This window comes from Athalia rosae, chromosome 6, assembly GCF_917208135.1.
Source record: "Athalia rosae chromosome 6, iyAthRosa1.1, whole genome shotgun sequence".
NCBI lineage: Eukaryota > Metazoa > Arthropoda > Insecta > Hymenoptera > Athaliidae > Athalia > Athalia rosae.
The window spans coordinates 1,497,530-1,518,058 of NC_064031.1; the positions used below are offsets into that span (position 1 = coordinate 1,497,530).

General features: G+C 37.5%; 2 protein-coding genes across 8 annotated transcripts in view; one reads left to right on the top strand and one right to left on the bottom strand.

Moving 5' to 3' along the window:
• Positions 1-20,529, top strand: part of LOC105690732 (proto-oncogene tyrosine-protein kinase ROS) — a 29,140-nt gene that overhangs the window by 1,422 nt on the left and 7,189 nt on the right. For 3 of the 7 annotated variants that reach the window (XM_012408794.3, XM_012408796.3, XM_012408795.3), the window contains exons 1-12: positions 3,464-4,597; positions 11,403-11,462; positions 15,204-15,263; positions 15,373-15,463; positions 16,819-17,051; positions 17,138-17,377; positions 18,023-18,176; positions 18,256-18,752; positions 18,957-19,246; positions 19,324-19,671; positions 19,746-20,058; positions 20,147-20,470. In XM_012408794.3, coding sequence (XP_012264217.2) covers positions 4,442-4,597; positions 11,403-11,462; positions 15,204-15,263; positions 15,373-15,463; positions 16,819-17,051; positions 17,138-17,377; positions 18,023-18,176; positions 18,256-18,752; positions 18,957-19,246; positions 19,324-19,671; positions 19,746-20,058; positions 20,147-20,470 — 2,766 coding nt within the window. In that variant the 5' untranslated portion in view covers positions 3,464-4,441. Of the gene's footprint in view, positions 1-1,381; positions 1,804-2,905; positions 3,018-3,463; positions 4,598-11,402; positions 11,463-15,203; positions 15,264-15,372; positions 15,464-16,818; positions 17,052-17,137; positions 17,378-18,022; positions 18,177-18,255; positions 18,753-18,956; positions 19,247-19,323; positions 19,672-19,745; positions 20,059-20,146; positions 20,471-20,529 lie in introns of those variants that run through there. The other 4 variants (XM_048656873.1, XM_048656871.1, XM_048656872.1 and 1 more) reach the window with 3 other exon arrangements.
• On the bottom strand, positions 15,463-16,829 carry LOC105690673 (cAMP-dependent protein kinase catalytic subunit alpha-like). The gene has a single exon (XM_025747209.2). It carries the CDS (start codon positions 16,795-16,797, stop codon positions 15,649-15,651), a length of 1,149 nt encoding a protein of 382 aa, XP_025602994.2. The 5' UTR covers positions 16,798-16,829; the 3' UTR covers positions 15,463-15,648.

Genomic DNA, 20,529 nt, shown 5'->3' on the forward strand with positions numbered 1-20,529 from the left:
CCGCACTGCAGTAGTTCAATGGGGTCCCATTATTATAAATTAGTAATCCTAACTGAACAAACTTGTAAACCTACGTCATCCTTGATGTTTGAAGAAGGCTGGCATCGGAGACGATTCCAGAAAGTTTCCAAGGGCCGCACACGCATTAGAGTATAATTAGTAAAACCGTTCTAATTGAGAAAAAAAAAAGATCAACAATTCTAAATGTCTGCCATCAAGAAAAGAACAGCAACGTAAAAATTGGAAAAATACTCGTACAGTCGGGAGGGTCGGAACTTGGCCGAGTTGATGTTTGATGCCCCATATTATGTTATATATAAAAATTAAGCGGGCTGCATGTCTAGCAACACCCGCACCCCTGACCCCACATATATTATTACTATTAATATCGTGGTGCAGACGGATGGATTGACTTGCCTAATATAGTAGAGGATTATTGTATCCATCTCCCACATCCCTCTAATCGCTCTAATACAGACCTATGCTCATTTTACTTCTGATACTCCGAATTAAGATAAAGTTTGAATATCATAGAAACAATGATCGCAATTTTTTTGAGATTCTCTTTCAATTGAGGTGATGAAAATATACATTTTCAATATCTGTATAAGATTATAACGTAAACAGTAAGATCGGTACAGCGATTATTTGTTATAAATACTGTAACGTTTTTTTTTTTTTTTCAATCGTTACGAGATAGGATTTACATAAGGATTATAAGGATGCTACAGCGGGTGCAGCTGATGACGTGAGTGATGTGCGTTTTAACGATGAATTGATAAAGAAATCTATGCAACCAATAGGAGCGATGCGATTAACGAGTTTTATAGTTGCATAGGGTGTTGGTTACGCACATAACAAACAGGAGAACGGGCTCCGATCTCCATCGTACGTTCGTTCCTCCAAAGGCCTGGCCGGTGCAGGCTAGAGTGCGTACATTGGTTATTTCCGCAGGAAGTCATACTCGCTATACCAACCTGTATAACGGCCGTGTTGCGTTGAGATTGGAATTGAACGCGTTTCATAACACAATCGATCCCATCGTCGTTGTTACTTTTATCTTTTCTTCTTTTTATTTACCGGCCTGAAGTTTTACCCGCGATTTCAATGAAAAATTATCCGAATTATTTCGGACGTCCCATGTAACAACGTGTGGGTTGATGTAATTTCAGGACAAACAGCAATTGAATGATCACTCCACGACGTTATTGCGTTAGTGATTTTTACGATGCGCCCTTTTCTGTTTTTTTTTTTTTTTTTATATTTCTTTCTATCAAGCAAAACTCGGAAAAGATTGAATCAATAATTTAGATTGAAAAACAGGCTAATTTTTTAAGTATCAAGTCGGAAATGTTAACTGTAGTTGGATTCCATTTTACAGATTTTTTGGGTCGCATTCCAAGGGGAGACTTGACGCAGAATTCGAACTTCGAAATAAACGGTCATCGCTGATCTCTTCTAACAAAGTCGTGGGGCACTCCTCGGGTCCTGCAAGGTAAATACAGAAAGCGGAACAAGAGAAAAGGAAAAGAAGAAGAACAAACGGAGTAAATACAAATATGTATAGTATACTATACACACAGGTATGTATAATGCCAGTAGGTATGACCAATATAGGTACAATATTTATAAGGTTTCAGGTTTCCGAGGAACGAGAGAATATTATTATTACACCCGATCATCGAGGCGTCGGAGATGAGGAGCCTGATGTGGCAGACAGACGAGGAAAAAAAGGAAAATCTGAGGAGAAAAACAAGAAGAAGAAGAAGAAGAAGAAGAAACGAAGCGAAGAGCAGAAAAAAGGTTTGTTTGACGATCTTTTCTCGGTTTGTTTTGCCCCCCCTAAAGTGTGATGAACACAATGGAAAGAACGTCAAAGGTCAGAACCTCTATTGCTCTCAGTCTATATGCCGACGATCAGATGCGGTCTGGACCCGCATATAATGTACACTAACACCGAACATACAGAGCAACTCATTCCGTGGAAAAAAATGGGAGAAAAAAAAAAAGAAATCTCATGTGCAACGTAAGGGACGCTCTTGTATTCCGTTATAGTATTTATACATATACATAAATACATATGTGGGAGAATGTAACATATACGATTGTTCGTAAGGATGGGAGAATGATCGGGGGTAGCACAAGTGTGACATGAAGTATGAACGCGAAATTGATCTAGCTCGCACAAACATCTAAGTGGCGGAGCGCGCGCGTCGGTTCGTTATAAAGTTCTTCGGCCAAATTTATGTGGGTATTTGAAACCAATCTCTAAATGACCATCTGCCACTCGACGACCTGTAGTGCTTCAACTTTATAATATTTTAGAATCCATAAATATACAATATACGGTATCTATGGCCTCGCGTTTTGCCATTTTTAAATAACGATTATAATAGGAAAATTCGTTATCACATCTAACTAACGCATGGGAAGCCATCTTTAAATTTTTCTTCAATCATTACCCTCAATTGAATCGCGTGGGGTACCAACACGGTCGTGTTACATGTTAATATCTACGTTGCCCTGAAGTTCAGTGAAAGAAATTCATGAATAAAGCCATTAATTAAGTGATAAACTATTAAATAAAACTCGGACAATCGTATTCGGTTACACCACGCATTAGAGGCCGTCCGATCCAGTTCACAAAAGTACAAATTCATGAATGAACATTGTCATTGCATTGAAAGAACGGCGGGTCAGCCTGCCAATTACGACCATTGTGAAATTTGTAAACAATGAGCACAAGATTTTATGTTTAACTATCCAATAATTTCAACTATCGGTTCTTTGGTTGACTAATTTTATGCTTTTTGCCTGTACCGATCCACGGTGTACATCGGTATTCGAAAAACCGTTGACATCAACATGCCTCTCCTCCCCCTGAATAATCATTCCTTTTATTCAGGTCTTCCTACGGGCGGCTGAAGAGCATCCTCGCGTGATTACTTCAGTGCACTGCAGTCAATTGAGGGACTTGAAGTCAGGCAAATAAGGGCCCCATGAGCATCGCCATAGAAGTGAGTGCTTATTGTTCAGGGGGTTTTAAAAGCATGAGTATCCCTCGGGGTAGGATGTTTATTATCACAGAGGGGTTGGTATCTACCCCACCCCCACGATTTTTATATTTTTCACAACTACTACAAGATAGAACCAGACCTGATCAGCTATGAGGTAGATTTAATTTCATCTGAAAATGATTTTTATTCGAAATATTGGAAATGATAAGATTATGAATTATTGTAATCGATTTTTCATTTCCAATGACCGAAGAATCAAATTTTATGGAGACAAAGATCAAGCGGAAAAAATGAAACCATAATTAGGGGCCGTATTAGCAGCCCCTTTTCTGTTGTTAATGACCGTTGAGAGTATCTGAGGAAGGTATAGTGGGGGAATTCCTCGACTCTCGTCATCGCCGGACTTTTCGGTTTGTGTTAGCGATCCCAGACTTCAGTTGCTCTCTTGTGCGCGCACCCGCAAGGCGCAACATTTATGAACAACAATTTACTATATAGTGCTACGAAAGAGCAACGTCCTAACAAATTACAATAAACTCACCCCCTGAAGTGCGATGCGTATGTAGTGGTGTTGAATTAAGTTTATATTTCGTCGTATAGTTTTGTTAGTTTCTTCAATTTTACTTCCTTTTATTTATTGTGTCGATTGCAAAATCAACAAAATCTGTTGTGTATGTGATTCCTCCTTTTTCCGATGTTGAATCGTACGTGAAATGAGGAACAATCCCCGTGTGTCCGTGCAGTGTGTATAGAAAATATTTAAAAGAATGAAAAATAAGTGAAAAACCAGTCGAGAAAATAGAGAATCACATTCAGACTCTTTTTTCTTGTTTTATCACTACTTCGAGTCTACCCAGACATAATTTTTTGAATTACATGCCATGGTAGTTACAAATTTTAATCAAAAAAAAAACTAAAAGAACACTTTACTTTATCGCAAAAGCACCAACTGTTACGTAAATTAGTTTGGATGAAATAAGCAAATTTCGCTCACAAAGAATTATAAGCAAATAAGATAGTATTTAACGATTGATAAATCTATAATAATGATATCAATATTGAAGATGATTAACAGTTTATAAAATTGAAAAAATATTAATACAAATGAGGAACATTTTGCCGCTCCGCAATATACAGTATGTATGGTGAGAAAAGCAAAGTGTTTTGAAAAGACAAAAAGAACTAACAAAAAATCTGAATATGCTGCAGAGGATATAATCGAGGTGTGTGTAGTGAGTTCGTTTTTGTTTAAATTTAATAGTTTCTTTCTCTATTAGTCAAAGGTATTTGAAATATTGAAAACAATTCGAACGATCTGGCTTCGAATTCAGTGAAAAAAAAATCGGAACCGGATGTGCGACGTGATACTGTACATTGCATAGATGTATATTATGCAGGGGGTGGTTGTCAGGGGGTGAAATATTATGTCAGGGATCCAAATATGCGTGTTGCTGTTGAGGCTGCTGGCGCTTTTTCATGGAGTCTCAGGACTCCTCCCGGAGGATTTGGACTTCGGAACTTCCCCTATCAGTTTACAAGACGAGTGCGCAGCAAGGTGTCCTGACCTCGACCTCAACCAGGTATCTATAAGAATAAGGATAACAGCAACAACAATCCATCCGGAATTAATTATCCGATTCATCTCGAGATCCATTAAAAAAATTTATTGATATCTGCGAAATGTGCCATCGGAAATATGTAGCTCACGCTCGTCGATCTCGCGCGTTGATTGTAGGCTTTAATTGCTTTTAAAATTGTTTTTAAAAAACCACACACATCTCTGTATAATAAGTCATATCCATTGAGCGTGGATATGAGGGGATCGAGAGAAAATACTAAAAAATACGCCAACAAACTATGACACTACACGCGTAAAGAGTACGAGTGATTGTGTGGCGATATTATATTAACGTATGTTGTACTTATCATTTTTGTTATAATCGTACCAACTAGAGTGATAAGGATTCCCTCCTTCGTTTTTCTAAATGAAACCAAACATCTACGTACACACATGTACGTGTATATATAATTACGCAAAATTTTTTTAATTATAATAAATTCAAACTGATTTGATTGTAGCTTCTTGCGTATCGATAATAATACGACTTATACTACACAACTCTCATTATATACGTCGTGCGAGTTGCGTAATTTATCAAAATTTCCTTTCTCTGTTTCTTTTTTAGAGTTTGTTTCAGTTTTTTTCGTCGTATAAACAATTCGAAGATAACTATCGTTTCCATTTTTATTTAGAGCGGTTCATAAAACTTCCCTACTTCTTTCTTCGATCTATAGTCAGACGCGTATTCAAAGGAAAATGGAGATGAAACGACCATAAAGAGAGAAAAAGTAAAAAGCATGAAAAAATGGCTGCCGGTAGCGGTACGCGAAGGACGTATCAATTGAGTAAAACTTCTCTTTACTCTCCACCCCTTCAGCTGCTGCACTAGCAGGAACATGTATGCTGCATGTGGACTGTAGCTGTATAATATTCATTAATTAAGTTAAACCCATAGACCAGAACGTGGCCTTAAACTCTCGCGGTTGTATCTCGTTGAAAAGATGCGGCAGCGGTATACATGCCGTTGAAATTTCTAAAATTTCTATCACTATAAACTGTATTTTAGTATCATCATTCGATGGAACGCTCTTCGGTTATTCAAAAAGCAAATACCGAAGAGAGATATAAACCTGCTGTGAAAATACAAGTAGAGAGACAATCTCTCAATATGCGCCGATACAATATCTTTATCGTTTCAGCAGTAATTAAATTTCGACGCTTCTTTTTTTGTTTATTACAAGTTTTTTTCCAAGATTCTTTTTTCTTCTTTTCTTTAACGCATTTTTTCTCCTCGTGGTTCGTACCCGCCAAAAATTAATTACGTACTTATTATCTGTAGAAGCGACCAAAAATATGCAATCAACGATTTTTCACAATCTATACATTACGTATAATCCAAATGCATTTCTTCTCTTCTTTCTTATACACAGAATTATTGAATCATTATTTAATTGGGATGAATAATTCATAATTCACACACACACAATATATACTTTTATTAGAGTGACAATCAATTACAAACATAATATAATTATAGTATCTACATACATATACCGAGCTCAATTATTCATTAATTCATTTTTTTACTCTCTTTCGTTTTCATATTATTCATACGTTATTGTAAATTAATATCAAGCGGTACGTGTATGTTGAAATACCGTCGACGTCCACCCCAAAAAAACTGAGAAAAAAACAATTAGGTATCTCTACCTTACAGTAATACATTCGTTATCGTTTGAAATAGTTTGAAATGAACAAAAAATGAAAAAAGGAAGAAGAAAAGTCAGCAACAAGAAAAAAATTGGTAATGAAAAAGCTGTGGTCCGATAGTCCAATAAATAGCATCTATCTACTAGGCATACACATAAACACATATATATCAATCTTCTTATACAGACGATAAGAATTCCATAACTGTATTTGATAAAATTAAGTATTAGATTGTTTGATTTTTTTTTTTATTTTATCTATTTTTTTTCTTTCATTTCAAATATTTCTCCCTCAATTTTCATCATCGTCGATACATGATGAATAAAAAACCAAGCAAAAAAAGCAAAAAGAAAACATATAATAAACAACTTCTAATTTATGGGTCAAAATAACACCGAAATCTATGAGATAGATTTATATAAGTATGTGTAAATGTTGCATGTACATATGTACAGTAGGTATACATGTATTGTGTGTATTTAACATTCTTTTTATGTGACGCGTGATGAATATCGGGGGTGGTATCGTCTACTACGTACATAGCCGTAAACAAGAGTATTTACATAGCCATACATTTAATTATAAAAATAAAAATAATTATGATAATGATAATAATTACAATGATTATTGTTATTATACATATTTATATCTCGAGGTTAGAAGGGGCTGACCTGTTCTAGTTGCGTAACCACTATATATGTATGTATATTTTACAGTAAAATCCATAGAGAGTGATCACTGAAAACTACATACGTGTACATCCCAAATAATGACATAAACGAGAAAGAAAATCTCAAACATATAAGAGCTATCGTTACATACATCTATCACATACACAAAATCGAAAAGAAAAGATAACAAAAAAGCAAGGTACTGTAAGGGATGTTTTTTTATTTTCACGACACGGTGTACGTACACTAATACGTATTATTCTAGTAAAATTTGACGTGTGCATGTGTCAATACGATATCATAGTAAGTGATCACGCCTAGACTTTGAGTGATCGATTTCGCCTCGTGTCGATCATCTTCGTAAAAAATTTGATATAATATTCACATATACATAAGTATATATCAATGTACAAATGTACACGCGTATACAGACATCTGTAGAGAGATAACGATTGCATATAAAGTTGCATGTTGCAACAACGGTATGGAAAAAATGCACTATATAGAAGAAGAAATAGAAAAGGAGAAAACTTTTCAAATAAGTGAGAAAAAACGTATCATTCAAAACAGAAACATAAAATCAAATTGAACTTCGCTTCGATTATAATTAGCCTATACATCGTATGTACGTGTATCTATTCATCTATATCGTATAACCTTATATACAATAATTACGCTAATCGATGACCGGATCGGATGAAGTTTTTTTGGTTCAAAGGAAAGGGAGGAAAAAAAAATTAAAAAATAAAATAAGTAATCTGGACCCCCGTGTAATGCTCGTTATACACGTGCGCATTGTGGTATTACAGTACTGTATAATCAGGCTATGTACACGCATACATACTTCATACAAATCGTATATATATCGTGCGTGTGGTTTATTTATTTATTTATTTTTTTTGTTGTTGATTTTGCTTTTCGTTTCTTCTTCCTTTTTTTGTACCTATGGAAGCTCGTAACGTTGCGAGAGGGGCACAATGGACTTCCGGCTGGCCACATCCTGTAGCCTCAAATATACACTGTTTTAAATTACCTATGCGAACAAGCTTAAATGTATCACATAGGTATATAGGTATACAGGTATATAGATGTCTGTATACGAGGCGACCCTTCAAATGCGACTCTCTGCACTCACAGGTGTCAAGGAAAATGAAAAGCAAAGAAGACGGAGAGAAAACTTGGAGAAAAAAAAACTTGTATTCTTTTTTTGCTCGCATTTGTGGGATACGTCTTTAATATTGTCCGGAAAGTGTTGATTAAAAATCTTGTTACTCTATCATTTAGGGGTGGACAGGTGAAATGATTTTTTTTTTTTTGTCATATTCTGTACCCCGCCGTGGAAAAAATGACGTGAAAATCGTTTTCGGGATTCAGAAATTAAAACTTATACGTTAATTAACGTTCTTATCTCACACGTGTCTACTTGTTAGAGGACAACTACTAGTACACTTGAAGCCGTACAATATGAACGAATATCATCATCGGGGTGCCGCTGTACACGTACTTAGCCTTCTCGAATTTATAAAGAATATAAAGTGTAACTAGTGGTCAGTAAACAAATCCTATGGGAACCAGAGTTTGGCGGTTGTCGCATGACGTAATTTCATCAATTAAAGTTTATACACATGCGCTTTATATGTACACACGCAAATATGTGTAAATATGTTTAAAACTTATATGCGTTTGGAGAAGGCTTCGCGACTTTTTTTAATCCATTTTTTAATTCATTTATTTAAACGTCTCTTGGTTCGACTGAGATAGGATCAGATCAGTTTGTTTTTTCCCTCCGTCTTATGGAATACGATTTCAAAATCAATATGATAGAATTAGATCATTGCGAGATGTAATTGATAATTATCTTTTTTTTCCAATTACGACGGGATTGCGGTAATACCCACTATTCGCTGTATGACGCCCATCGAGTTTCCGACGTGAAATTGTCCGTTTATTGCGAATTGACCTCAATTTTCAATAAAATACATAACCCATTACGGTCTACACAAGTTGTATAATCGCGTAATCCCCATTAGATTATCCGTATAATAGATTTCAAAATCCGGAACCATCGAATCGATGGTCAATCGATCCATGCAAATTCCGTTCTGAGCGATAATTTTCTTTTTCTTTCAAAACTTTTCAAGTTACGACCTACTTACAGGAATCGCAACCCTTTCTTTTCCATGGGAATTACGACCCCATGTTTCTTGGGAGATCGATATAAGGTGCGATGCGTCGCAGTATGAATAACTGAAAATTCCTTCGAAACTTGATCTCAACTTGGAGTGCAGCAACTTTTTTCGTCCCTTTTACTTTTTTTTTTTTTTCACCAGTAAGTCTCACGAAGTGCAGGACAGCCCTAAAAGTACATGAAACTTGGAGTTCTCCCATGCACGGGGAGGTTTTATATACATGCACGTGAAAATATATGCACACGAATAAATAAATATATAAGTGCGTTTGTGTCACGTTCACATAAACCTTTGTATATAGGTATATAACATTGTGTACACGTATATGCAGCCCATGTTTCAACTTTGAGGTGAACTACACACGGTGTCAAGTTTCGCTGTACTTTTTTCCACCTTTCTTCTTCTTTTTAGCTCATTTTACTTTTTTTACTCCCCATTTATTCGACGTTGCAAAGTCACACGGTGGTTCGATTGCTTCTCGATCACGATAGGTGGTGCACACCCACTGGATATTCGATCTACACAACACACATTTTTCTTTTTTTCTCATCTCTCATCCCGTGTCGCATGATTTTTCTTCATCCAAGACAGAAATTAAAAATTTTCGAAAATCACGACGCGACGAGACCGAGAAAAGAAAAAAAGCGGATGCACAAAATTAAAGAGGAACTAAAATTGGACGAAAAAAATGAACCCTTTGTAATGTACCCCTTGGGCTACAACCCTGTAACTTATTATAATTTTAACGGGCGCGCATAGTACAGCAGATTTCGGCTTCTTCCGTATATCACTGACTCGAAAATCCTCTCTTCAAGGTCCGCTGCGCCGGAACCCCGGAAGAATATTGAGGAAAAAAATATACGTGTACATATATACCTGTATACATGGTAAAATTAACTTGTAGGTGGTGTGCAGTTGCTTATGTACCATATACTTTTATATAAGGTGCAACAGTTGGTCGATGGGTAGCAGACCGTGACCGGAATTCAGACGCATAAGACGTTGCGTTTGTAAAAGCCTAGTGATTTAGAAAAGAGGAGAAAAAAAAATCTGATAAAAAAATGCATCCTGATGTTGAAAAACTGTGTGTCCTTTGCATTAAAATTCTGACTATTGAAAATAGGAAGTGCATGGACTACATTTATATACTTTACATACTGCAGCGCTCGTTAGATTTTTTTACGTTATTTTACGTCTCTTTTTTTTCTTCTTTCTTTTTTATTTTTTGACCCACCACGCCAGCACCTCCGTTACGTACCGTACAGGTATAAGAAGTTCGTTATTTTCACATCCTGTACATCGTGGTGTTTCCTTTATTTTATTATATTTCTTCCCGCCCTGTAACGACTAACTTTTTCGGTCCTTTTTTTATTTGATAGCAGGGCGAGGGATTTTTAACTCTTACGGGGCATTGAAAACCTAAATTGAATCGCTTGGCTGCGGTGGACGTTATAAAAGACGGTAAACTGTTTCATCCGGTTCAATTCCAACCCCCCCGTAGCTACGGTGATGCGCATAAATCATCGAATGAAAAAAAAAAAATCTAGTCAATGCACGCTGTAAATTATATCAAAAGCCTGACATATAGCAAAAGCAGAGTGTCTTCCGAAACGTGTACAGCGTAATATTTAAGAAATTCATTTTTAGCTTTGAATTTACCTATTCAAATTTTTTTTTTACCGGTCGTTTTTTCGCCGTTTAACCTGCGATAATGGTAGCACCTGTATTTCACGTTATTATGCAGCGAAATTCACCTTACAACGAGCTTCCGGTCGCAGGTGTATTTCCGGTTTTTAATACCACGCTGTATGTGAATAAAAAAAGGAGGGGTTACAATTCCCTTCAACTACCCCATAGACTAATTTCCTTTCGTTGTGTGGATTAAAATAATTGAACGGTTCGGCAATCCCTGTTCCAACGAAATTCCTTAACATGCACTACTGCAGTTAGTCAATTTCACAAGTAGGTAATTTACCATTTACATATTCATACGTATGTAAAGGTATGTATAGTACAAGGGGTGGTAAGCGAACCGTGCTATACACATCGTACAGGGCGTTAAAAGTTTCGGAATTTTTTACTAAATATATCAACAACAAAAAAAAAGAGTAGAAACCAAATTATTCAACGGCCAAATAATTTGAATTCCTAATACCGAGCCTGGGAACGTACTTGATCAACTCAGTTTATAGTAAATTGAACTTTTATTTTCCGTTTATTTGCATTCTATCATTTTTTCTTCTTCTTGTTACAGAATCGAACGGACGACGCAAATTCAGAAGTGGGATGTGGGGTGAGATGTAGAATGGATCAGGTGAGTCGCTCGTCGTTTTCCACAGATGTTAAAAAAAAAATCAAAAGAAATCACACTGCACCTACGAAAATCTGTAATGATAGAAACACAAAATAATTAATTTATACGCACAATGAATGAACAAATGGATGAATGAATGAAGAAATGAAAACTTCCTGGGGTGTAGAGTCTGCGTCTGGATACTCTACGTAAAAAAAAAACTTTATACGAATAAAGGGCACCGTATTTTTAAATTGAAGAGCGTACACAAATGTTGTATTAGCTGCCTTATTAGCGGATGTTGTGCCAAATTGACGTGCGACTTTAATCGTATGTATACATGTATGTAAAGGTACACATACACACCTAGATACAGCAGTACATACAGATAAAATAATTTTCATACGTGCGTACATACCTATATGTATATACACGGAAATATGAATTATGCGAAGCAAAAGTGAAAGAAAAAAGAACAGGTACATTTTGAAAACCGGATATAATACGAGAGCAGCAATCCGTATCTCCATATACACTATCATATTGTGTATTGCATGGGACAATCGAATCATGATTAATAATTACAGTAAAATATCAGAAAATCCAGGATACGAACACAATAAATAGAATAAAAAAAGAAAAGAAAGGACAAACTATTTTTACATACATACTGCGAACCCTTAACTGAATTTTCATTGGTTTGTTTTATCTATCTATGAATTCACGACGATGTAAACTGGATGTTTTTCAAGTGGTGGTATAGCCTTACCAACTGCTATGTGAATTTTTTAAAAAAAGGGCAAAAAAAAGAACTCAAATGCAGCTCCTCGAACCTCAAGGGGCTTCGGTCCGAAATGATTCAGTCACCAGAAGCTAGACGCACTTGACATCTTACAAATAATGGCAAGGAAAAAAAACAGATCTCCGGTGAAAAATATTATGCAGACCACCCCTTGGCGACTACCAGATTCACATGTACAGTAAACACAGTCCACAAATTGTGCCTCAAATTTTTCTCTCATTTTATTCTAATTCATTTTCTGTTTTTTTTTCTTTCAATTAACAAGAATTAATTGTCAAACTATTATTACTATTATTGATAACAATTTTTCTAATTTTTTTCAAAAAGTAGGATCGAAACCTGGTCGATTTGACGTGAAGTATCTCATATATTTACATGCTCAGTCACATGAAGATTATTAACCAACGGCCAGGCATGAGGATCAAGAGTTGGAGATATGCGTACTATAGTGTACGTGCATAGTAGATTACGGGGGGGCAGGGTAAGGAGAAAGGAGCAAGGGGGAAGGAGGAGATAGTGGGGGTAAAAGGGGGCGTAATGTGTGTCGAGGATTTAATGAGGAAGTGAGGAATTAGCGACGGTATACGCGGAGGCAGTATGAGCTTCGCGGGTTGTCCTGCGAGTACGTAGATGTTTATGTAATATATAGCTATGTGTGTGCGTGTACATATATTGTACATAACGTAGTAACTAGTAATACGTATTTTATGTACACATATGTATTATCTTACGTTACGTATCATCCTCGCAGTCGTAGTCGTATAACTTCTGGCTCGTGTTTTTACTATTATTCGTTTAAATGCAATCGCCCACTTTACCTCAATTATACCTGTCATTTTCTAATCGTAATCAGTAGATTATGTATACGTATCATATGGACACATATCATATACACGAATTACGTATAATGTAATCGTTGATAACGCACGCACTAAAAATAAGGTACCTGTGAATAAATAGTGCAAAAATTACAGACATAAAGAATTTTGAAATGTACAGAATTTTTGCTGCAATCTTTCAGAGTTTGTGTAATTTTTCTCTCTACTCCTTAGTGCCATCAAACGACAGAAACTGCGTCGATTCGACGCGGATGGATGTGTGGGGAAGGGAGAAAAATATTTGTACAAATGGAAAACAAAAAACCTAAAAGCTCTGAAAAAAGAAAATGAAATTTCACAGTCGTTATAATAAGTTAGATGCGGTAGAGGTATATTAACAATTTGATCTCTCGTATCATTGCCCCGCGTACTCCTATATGTACCTAGCATGTTATACTTGCAATAATAACGTCAATTGCGAGCGGGGGTGGAAAAACCGGATGTGACGTGGTTGGAAATATGTGTCGGTAAAGAAGGTCATCGTTTAAAACAAGGAGGATTTATTTATTTATATATCTACACATATTTTGCTCCGAAGGTTCTAAATTATGTATTTAATCTCACGAATTTTTCAACCTTCTAAATGTCATCTCGTTTCTCCTTATTTTCTGAATAGAGAAATCCAAAAAAAAAAATCAGAAACTGCACCATGGAAACGCAAAGAAAAAATTTTTTTAAAAATAATCACATGAATTTCCAATACATACCTACATACCAATGTTGTAGCGTGTTATTTGTATGTATGTAATAACTTATATAGAAGATGAAATTAATAATGTCCTTATCGGTTATCAGAAACGTTCGACCTTTTCAGACGGATTGACCCAAGGGATATTATATTTACTACGATGCAATCGTATATATACGGGGATGTCTTTTTCTACGCATATAGTAATATTATAAAATGGAGTAATAGAAAGAAACCACATCAAATTATTTTCTTATTTTTATTAATAATAGAAGAACTTATAGATAATACTAATAGATAACTCCGCGATCAATCATGTTATTGTATTTTTACACGGTGTTTTTGCAACGGAATTTTTTGATTTCTTTTTTCTTTTCATTTTTTCCACCCCTTCAATTCTTCGGTCAGAATTTCAAATCACGTTTAAAATTTTATGGTAACATTAACGTTGTAAACATGAATTGTTTATCATTAGTAATTCAATTAATAACGATTATATATTAATAATGAGGAACATTAAATATAATTGGAAATAACATACGCAAATGCAAGAATCTTTGTACGTGTAAACATATAGATTTGGAATTTTTTGATGAACTTTACACGATTAAGTACACGTTACACGAGTCTCGGTAGACTTAATTTTATATGAAAAAAAATAAGAACGGGGTTTTAAAATTGAGAGAAACCTCAATATCCTCTAGAAAAACTCTGCAAAGGCAGCCGTGATATTAATTCTAATCTAGACGTGGGCGCGACGACCGCGGCACGTGCCAACGACTTGATGTTGCCTAGGAAAAAAGAAGAAAAAAATGTACAAAAGAAATGGAAAAATTAAGACTTTACTTATATTTGAAACGGAAGAGTTGAAATTTAAAATTTTAATCTACGCTCGCTTCTCAGGAAGCTGGGCAAGATACTTTTTTTATTCGTTTTTCTCCACTTTGTCTAAGAAATCCTAATTTACGAGACATTCCATCGTCTTTTAAAAAATCGGTAGCATTTTGTGGTTTGCGTTTGTTTAGCCTCGAGAAAAGACATACACTAAGTATTTTTTTCATCCAAAAACCAAAACTACTGCAGTCGGTTTAAAATATGATCCTAAACGGACCATGACACGTATGATATACGTATAAGGCCCTTGAAAAATGTCATCAATCACTTAAGCCAAGAACTATAAGACGTACAGGGCTCGTTTATAAGTAATTATCTTGAAACTGAAGTTGCATCTGTCAGCAATGCTCCTGGCGCACTTCATATGTGGTTTTGAGTAAATAAGAAAGTTGAAAAAAAAAACGCACAAATTCGTCCCAACGTTTTGATGAAAATCAATTCAAGTATATACGATAAGTAAAAAACCATTGTATCCATAGTTAATTATCATATGTTTTCAGTGTACCAAAGGATGTGCGGCGTGGCAATCAGCACTGGAAACCAACTGTCGAGCTGTTTGCGTGAGTTTCTTTTTCAATGTTATTTAATTGAAATCATTGTGAAGCAACATCATTAGACGAATTTTTATCGTTATGTGTATATGTATTTTTTTTTCATTTTTTCTTTCAGAACGGTACGCAAGAACTTCTTCCAACTAAACAACTATACTGTGTGCTTGGATGCCACGATGCTCTGGACAGATATTTTCAACAACTCAAAGGTAAATTGAAAATGATTAGGGATAAAGAGCGTTACAGCTAAATATCACTAACATTCGGATATTCGGACAGTTTAACGTATGCCTACGTATATATACATATAATGTTACACTAAGTCTAATACAATTTGTGGAATGACAGGAAATAATCATCGTCAACTGTGTACATCTGTTAACTAAAAACGTTCTCAAAAGTCGGCAAACTCTTTCGCGTAACGGTCCACTTTGTCAACGATAAGCTCCTCCTCGTCATATTGATCGTAGTTGCTCGAATCACCAACGTTTCCTCTTTTAGGTATGAAACTGGGCTCGATTGTTTGGTAGTATATCTTGAGCCAGTCAATCGATCTAAACCAACGATGCTTCTTGATGTCGGCCGGTCCGTCTTTCAAGTTACCGTAACGTCTGGAGAGGTCCACCTGCAGGACGTTCCTCAATAGATCCCTCAAATCCTCTCCAAAATTATTGGCGAACTTATACTTTCCGGAAACAATTTTCTCATAGATTTTCATGGGGTCTCTAGCGTAGAAGGGTGGATAACCAGCGTTCATTTCGTATATGAGTACTCCAAAACTCCACCAATCTACAGACTTTCCATATCCCTTGGAGAGGATTATCTCCGGCGCCAGATATTCGGGCGTACCACACAAGGTCCATGTTCGTCCTTCGACCAGTTTGCAGAAGCCAAAATCGGTTATTTTCAAGTAACCATTTTTTTCTATCAGTATATTTTCCGGTTTCAAATCTCGATAGACCAAGCCGCAATGATGTAAATATTCGAGAGCCAAGGTAACTTGAGCTCCGTAAAATCTGGCTAATCCTTCGTCGAATTTTCCCATTCGTCTTAAATGAGAGAACATTTCTCCACCCGATATGAAAGGAAGGATCAAGTAGAGGTAGGAGTTATCCTTGAAGCAGAACTCCATGTAGATCACGAACGGGAATTTAACGCTCTGTAATATTCGTTTTTCGTTTCCAGTGTGCTCCACTTGTTTTAACTTTATCAACTTTGCCTTCTCCAATATTTTCATCGCGTAGTAAACGCCATTTGATTTCTGTTTCACGAGCATCACTCGACCGAAAGCCCCTGTCCCCAGCGTTCTGTAACGTACAAAATCGTCCAGGGTCAGAGCCTCCCTCTTCTTGGTCTTCCAGCTCTCGTTAAAATCCGCTCGCAATCCATCCAAGATCTGGTCGTACTCTTTGAAAGCTTTTTCTTGCTCTCGGTCGTCCATAACCAGTTCGAATTGATTGATTGAATAAAATGTATGCCTGTTGAAATGGGTCGCATTTGTTTCGAAAATTTTGCAATTGCTTGTTTTAACATGAAGTTGCATCGATCGATAAAAATTTTTCAGAGGAAATAGGCACACCGCCAGCCCCTGCCTTAGTCGCGGATAGCTTAACGGCGACTTCCTTACGACTGGAATGGAAGGGCATCGACATAGAGAGAAGAGGTGCTGGAATATCATACCTGGTGCAATGGATGTACGAAGAATTAGCCGAGACGTGGCAGTATTGCAGAAATCAATCGTGGGGAGAAGACGACCAAATACTGGTGGATAATTTACAGCCTTATACGAAGTACAGGGTGCGTTAAACGGGAAAAAAATTATCCGATTCTCTTGGAGTCGTCAGGCATCAGCGTTGTAACGATACCAAATTTTCTTTCCACAGTTTCGCGTGGCCTTGATATTGAAATCCACGCAACATAATCGAGAGTCTATCGTATCAGCGCCGAGTGTGCCGATATTAACGAAACCCGAGGGTTTACCATTGTCGGAACCGGTAATTGTAAGAGCGGCAGCGGTAGATAGCTGTCGTGTCTCCGTTTCTTGGGAACCGGGACCGTTTCCGAACGGACCACTTTTGTCCTATGTCCTACGGCTGCAAGGGGGCAATTATTCCCAGCTTAAGGTATACCACGCCACGCCAGAAAATAATACGACGTTATCCGTATCACAGCCACTTTTTCTCAAATCGAACACTCTATAGCTGAATTTCTCAACGAGCATTGCGATTTATATTATTCTGTTTAACATTGTTCTAGTCTATCCTCTTCATCTATCTGCTGACAACGTTCGATTAATTTTGTCAAGTATTCCAGCTTTCTTTTGATCTACGCATTTTCAAGTGCTTCGCATTATCGCTAGTACGATGCTTTCTTTCCTAATGGTGTAGGGAAAAATGAATCAATGTGAGACTGGTTCGACAAACTAGAACTTTCCATCCCTTATTTTGCATGCAAACGCTTAATCGTCGCACGGAGTTCAGAATAGTAATGTAACTGATAGAAAAACTGAACTTTTTAACTTTCTGCTTGTCGCTTTTTGTAAGTTTGACTTTTTTGCGCTTCTAAAGCTCCTTTACACCTCTTCAGAGCTAACGTTTATAATTTTTAATGTTTGTTCGAACCAATCCACATCGAGAAACCAATTCTGGCATGGCGTACTATCCTCTGCTCTAATTAGTATTATCACCTTCTAACAGGGAACAAATATAAATGTTTGGTGAAAATATTACCCTTTCCTATTACTCACGTGATTATAATTTTTTACATAGGACATACCAGCTTCAGAAAATGCCTCGGATTATCATTACATGTTTCAAAATTTGAAGCCCGATAAAAATTATTCCGTGAGTTTAACCATGAGGAATAGCGAGGGGGAAGGACCACCCGCTGTTATACACATCGCCACGACACCCGAAGCAGCTGGTAATTATTAAGATGTCTAAAATTCATCGTTGTCCAAGCTCTTTATTCTTTGTTATTTATTTATTCTCTTATCGTTTAGTCAAAGACACTCAGCAGCCTATACTGATTCTTGGCGGCAAGCATACGGTGAAGAAACAGGACGCTGATATGCTGGAAGATCCAACGTTGATTTACGAGACAACGAACACGATATCTGGAGTCGCTATCCACGTTGCATCGGCCCAAGTATTCGTCTCAGATTCTGGAGGCTACGTTTATCGGACATCAATTACGGAGAGGTCCAAACCAATCGAGGTCCTTAATCCGGATCAAATTAATTTCAAACCTTTAAGTTTGTCCGTCGATTGGCTCAACCTGCACCTTTACGTCCTGGGAGAGGTCAGGCACGCTACTACTGTCTGGCAAATTGCTAGGTGCGACTTTGATGGAAGAGGTCTCACTATTGCCGTAGCGGGCTTCCTGACAAAACCATCGCATATCGAAGTAGACCCGTACAACGGGTACTTGTTTTGGGTCAGAAAAGACGGTTTGTTTCGACTGGACTTGGCTGACATCAGCAACGGTATCAAGCACGAGGTAATCCCGGGATGATTCTGTCCAACCTTGAGACGGCAGGCGATTCTATTCGTAGTTCAAAACTCCCAAGAAAACTAATGCACATGAGTCGACGACCTGCTCGTCCGTAGAGACAGTGCACTAGATTTCCAGCTGTCTGAAGGTTGGAGGTTTTATCACCCTCGTATTTTAAACGCGCCTAACAAATCCGATCGTCATCCACAGACTCATCCGGATCTCATCCTGGAAGATGCGCATTTAGAAGCCTTCATGGTTGACCATAGAAATTTCCGCTTACTGGTACCACATCACGTGCAAAATACCGTGATATCAGTCACGCTGGATGGCAGAGAAGTTTCCAATCTTCGAGCCAATACACAGCAGCCAAAATTCAAAAATGTTGTATCTCTAGCAATGGCTAACGGCTTGTTTTACTGGACGAACGGACAAGATATACTAAAAGAAGATTATCACCCCGGTCAAGACAGATACTTCCACAACTCGTACCCAGACAGGTAAAGGGCAAGCTCAAAGTCCCTGCGATTCGCTTACAATTAATTCGGACTTCAAACTAATTCAACCCCTTGATCAGGTCGTGCGTGAGTGTCAACGTGCTAATGGATGCCAGTCAGCCGGCTCCGGTCCCAGTTAATCCACCAACAGGTGTGCAAGCGGTTCTGGGAGCACACATGGCTAAGGTTTCTTGGCGGGCCCCCTACCTTCTGGGAGGACAGGGTAAAGGCGCGTGGCAAAATTGGTCGTACGAATTGGAAATCAAGGACGTATCGACCGGGGAACCGATACATCAGGAGGAAATTGGGGGATCTTCGCACACCGTTTATCATTTGAGAGAAAGATCTGAATATTTGATAAAAGCCGCGGCGTATACCAGTGCTGGACGAGGTCCGTGGTCCTCAGAATTCAGAGGATGTACATTGAGGTGAGTAAACTCGATCGAAGCTCGGAATAGAGCATGGAGAACCCAGATTGTAACTGAAAGAAATTTCACCATAGGGATCCAAAAGGCGGTTCTTATGCTTCGATATTGTGGTCTGCTTCGGAAGGGCTTTTGAGAAGCGACGTAACGGGAGAGAATGTGGAGACGTTGATTCAAAAATCTAGTTGGAAGGACTCCGACATGGAATATCATATAATTGATGTGGCCTGGTACAAAGACCTCCTTTATTTGGTGGGCAACAACTCAATGCTGTATTGTTACAACATGACCAGTCACGAAACATACAGACTGCACATTAATTCTGTGAGAAGCGTTGCCGTTGACTGGATATCGAAAAAACTTTACTGGGCCAATCCGAAGCAGCAAATCGTGAGTGAAGTCGATAGACTTTGATTTATCAAATTCTACGAGCCCAGTTTCTGGAGGGGCTTAAAAAATACGCCATTTTTCAATTCAGATAACCAGAGCCAACCTTGACGGAACGCAGCAAGAACCCATGTCGATACTGGCCATTGTTAAAGAGCTTATGATTGATTCGTTGGAAGCGTATTTGTACTGGTCAACCGGTCACGCGGTCGAGGTATCGAGACTCAATGGCCAAGACCGGAGGTATTATCACTCTGATGAAATATTCAATGGAAAGCAAGTTATGGGACTGACTTTGGACACGGAGAATAAATCTGTTTACTGGATCGTCAGGAGTTACGAAAGTGGTTCTGTACTCTACAGGGCACCAACTTCCGAAAGGATTCCAATGAACCAAGAAATTGTTCCAGAAAAGGTAAGTTTTCCTAGTTTGATCTTCAGTTTTGAAATTGAGTTCCCCTGTTTCTTAACGAA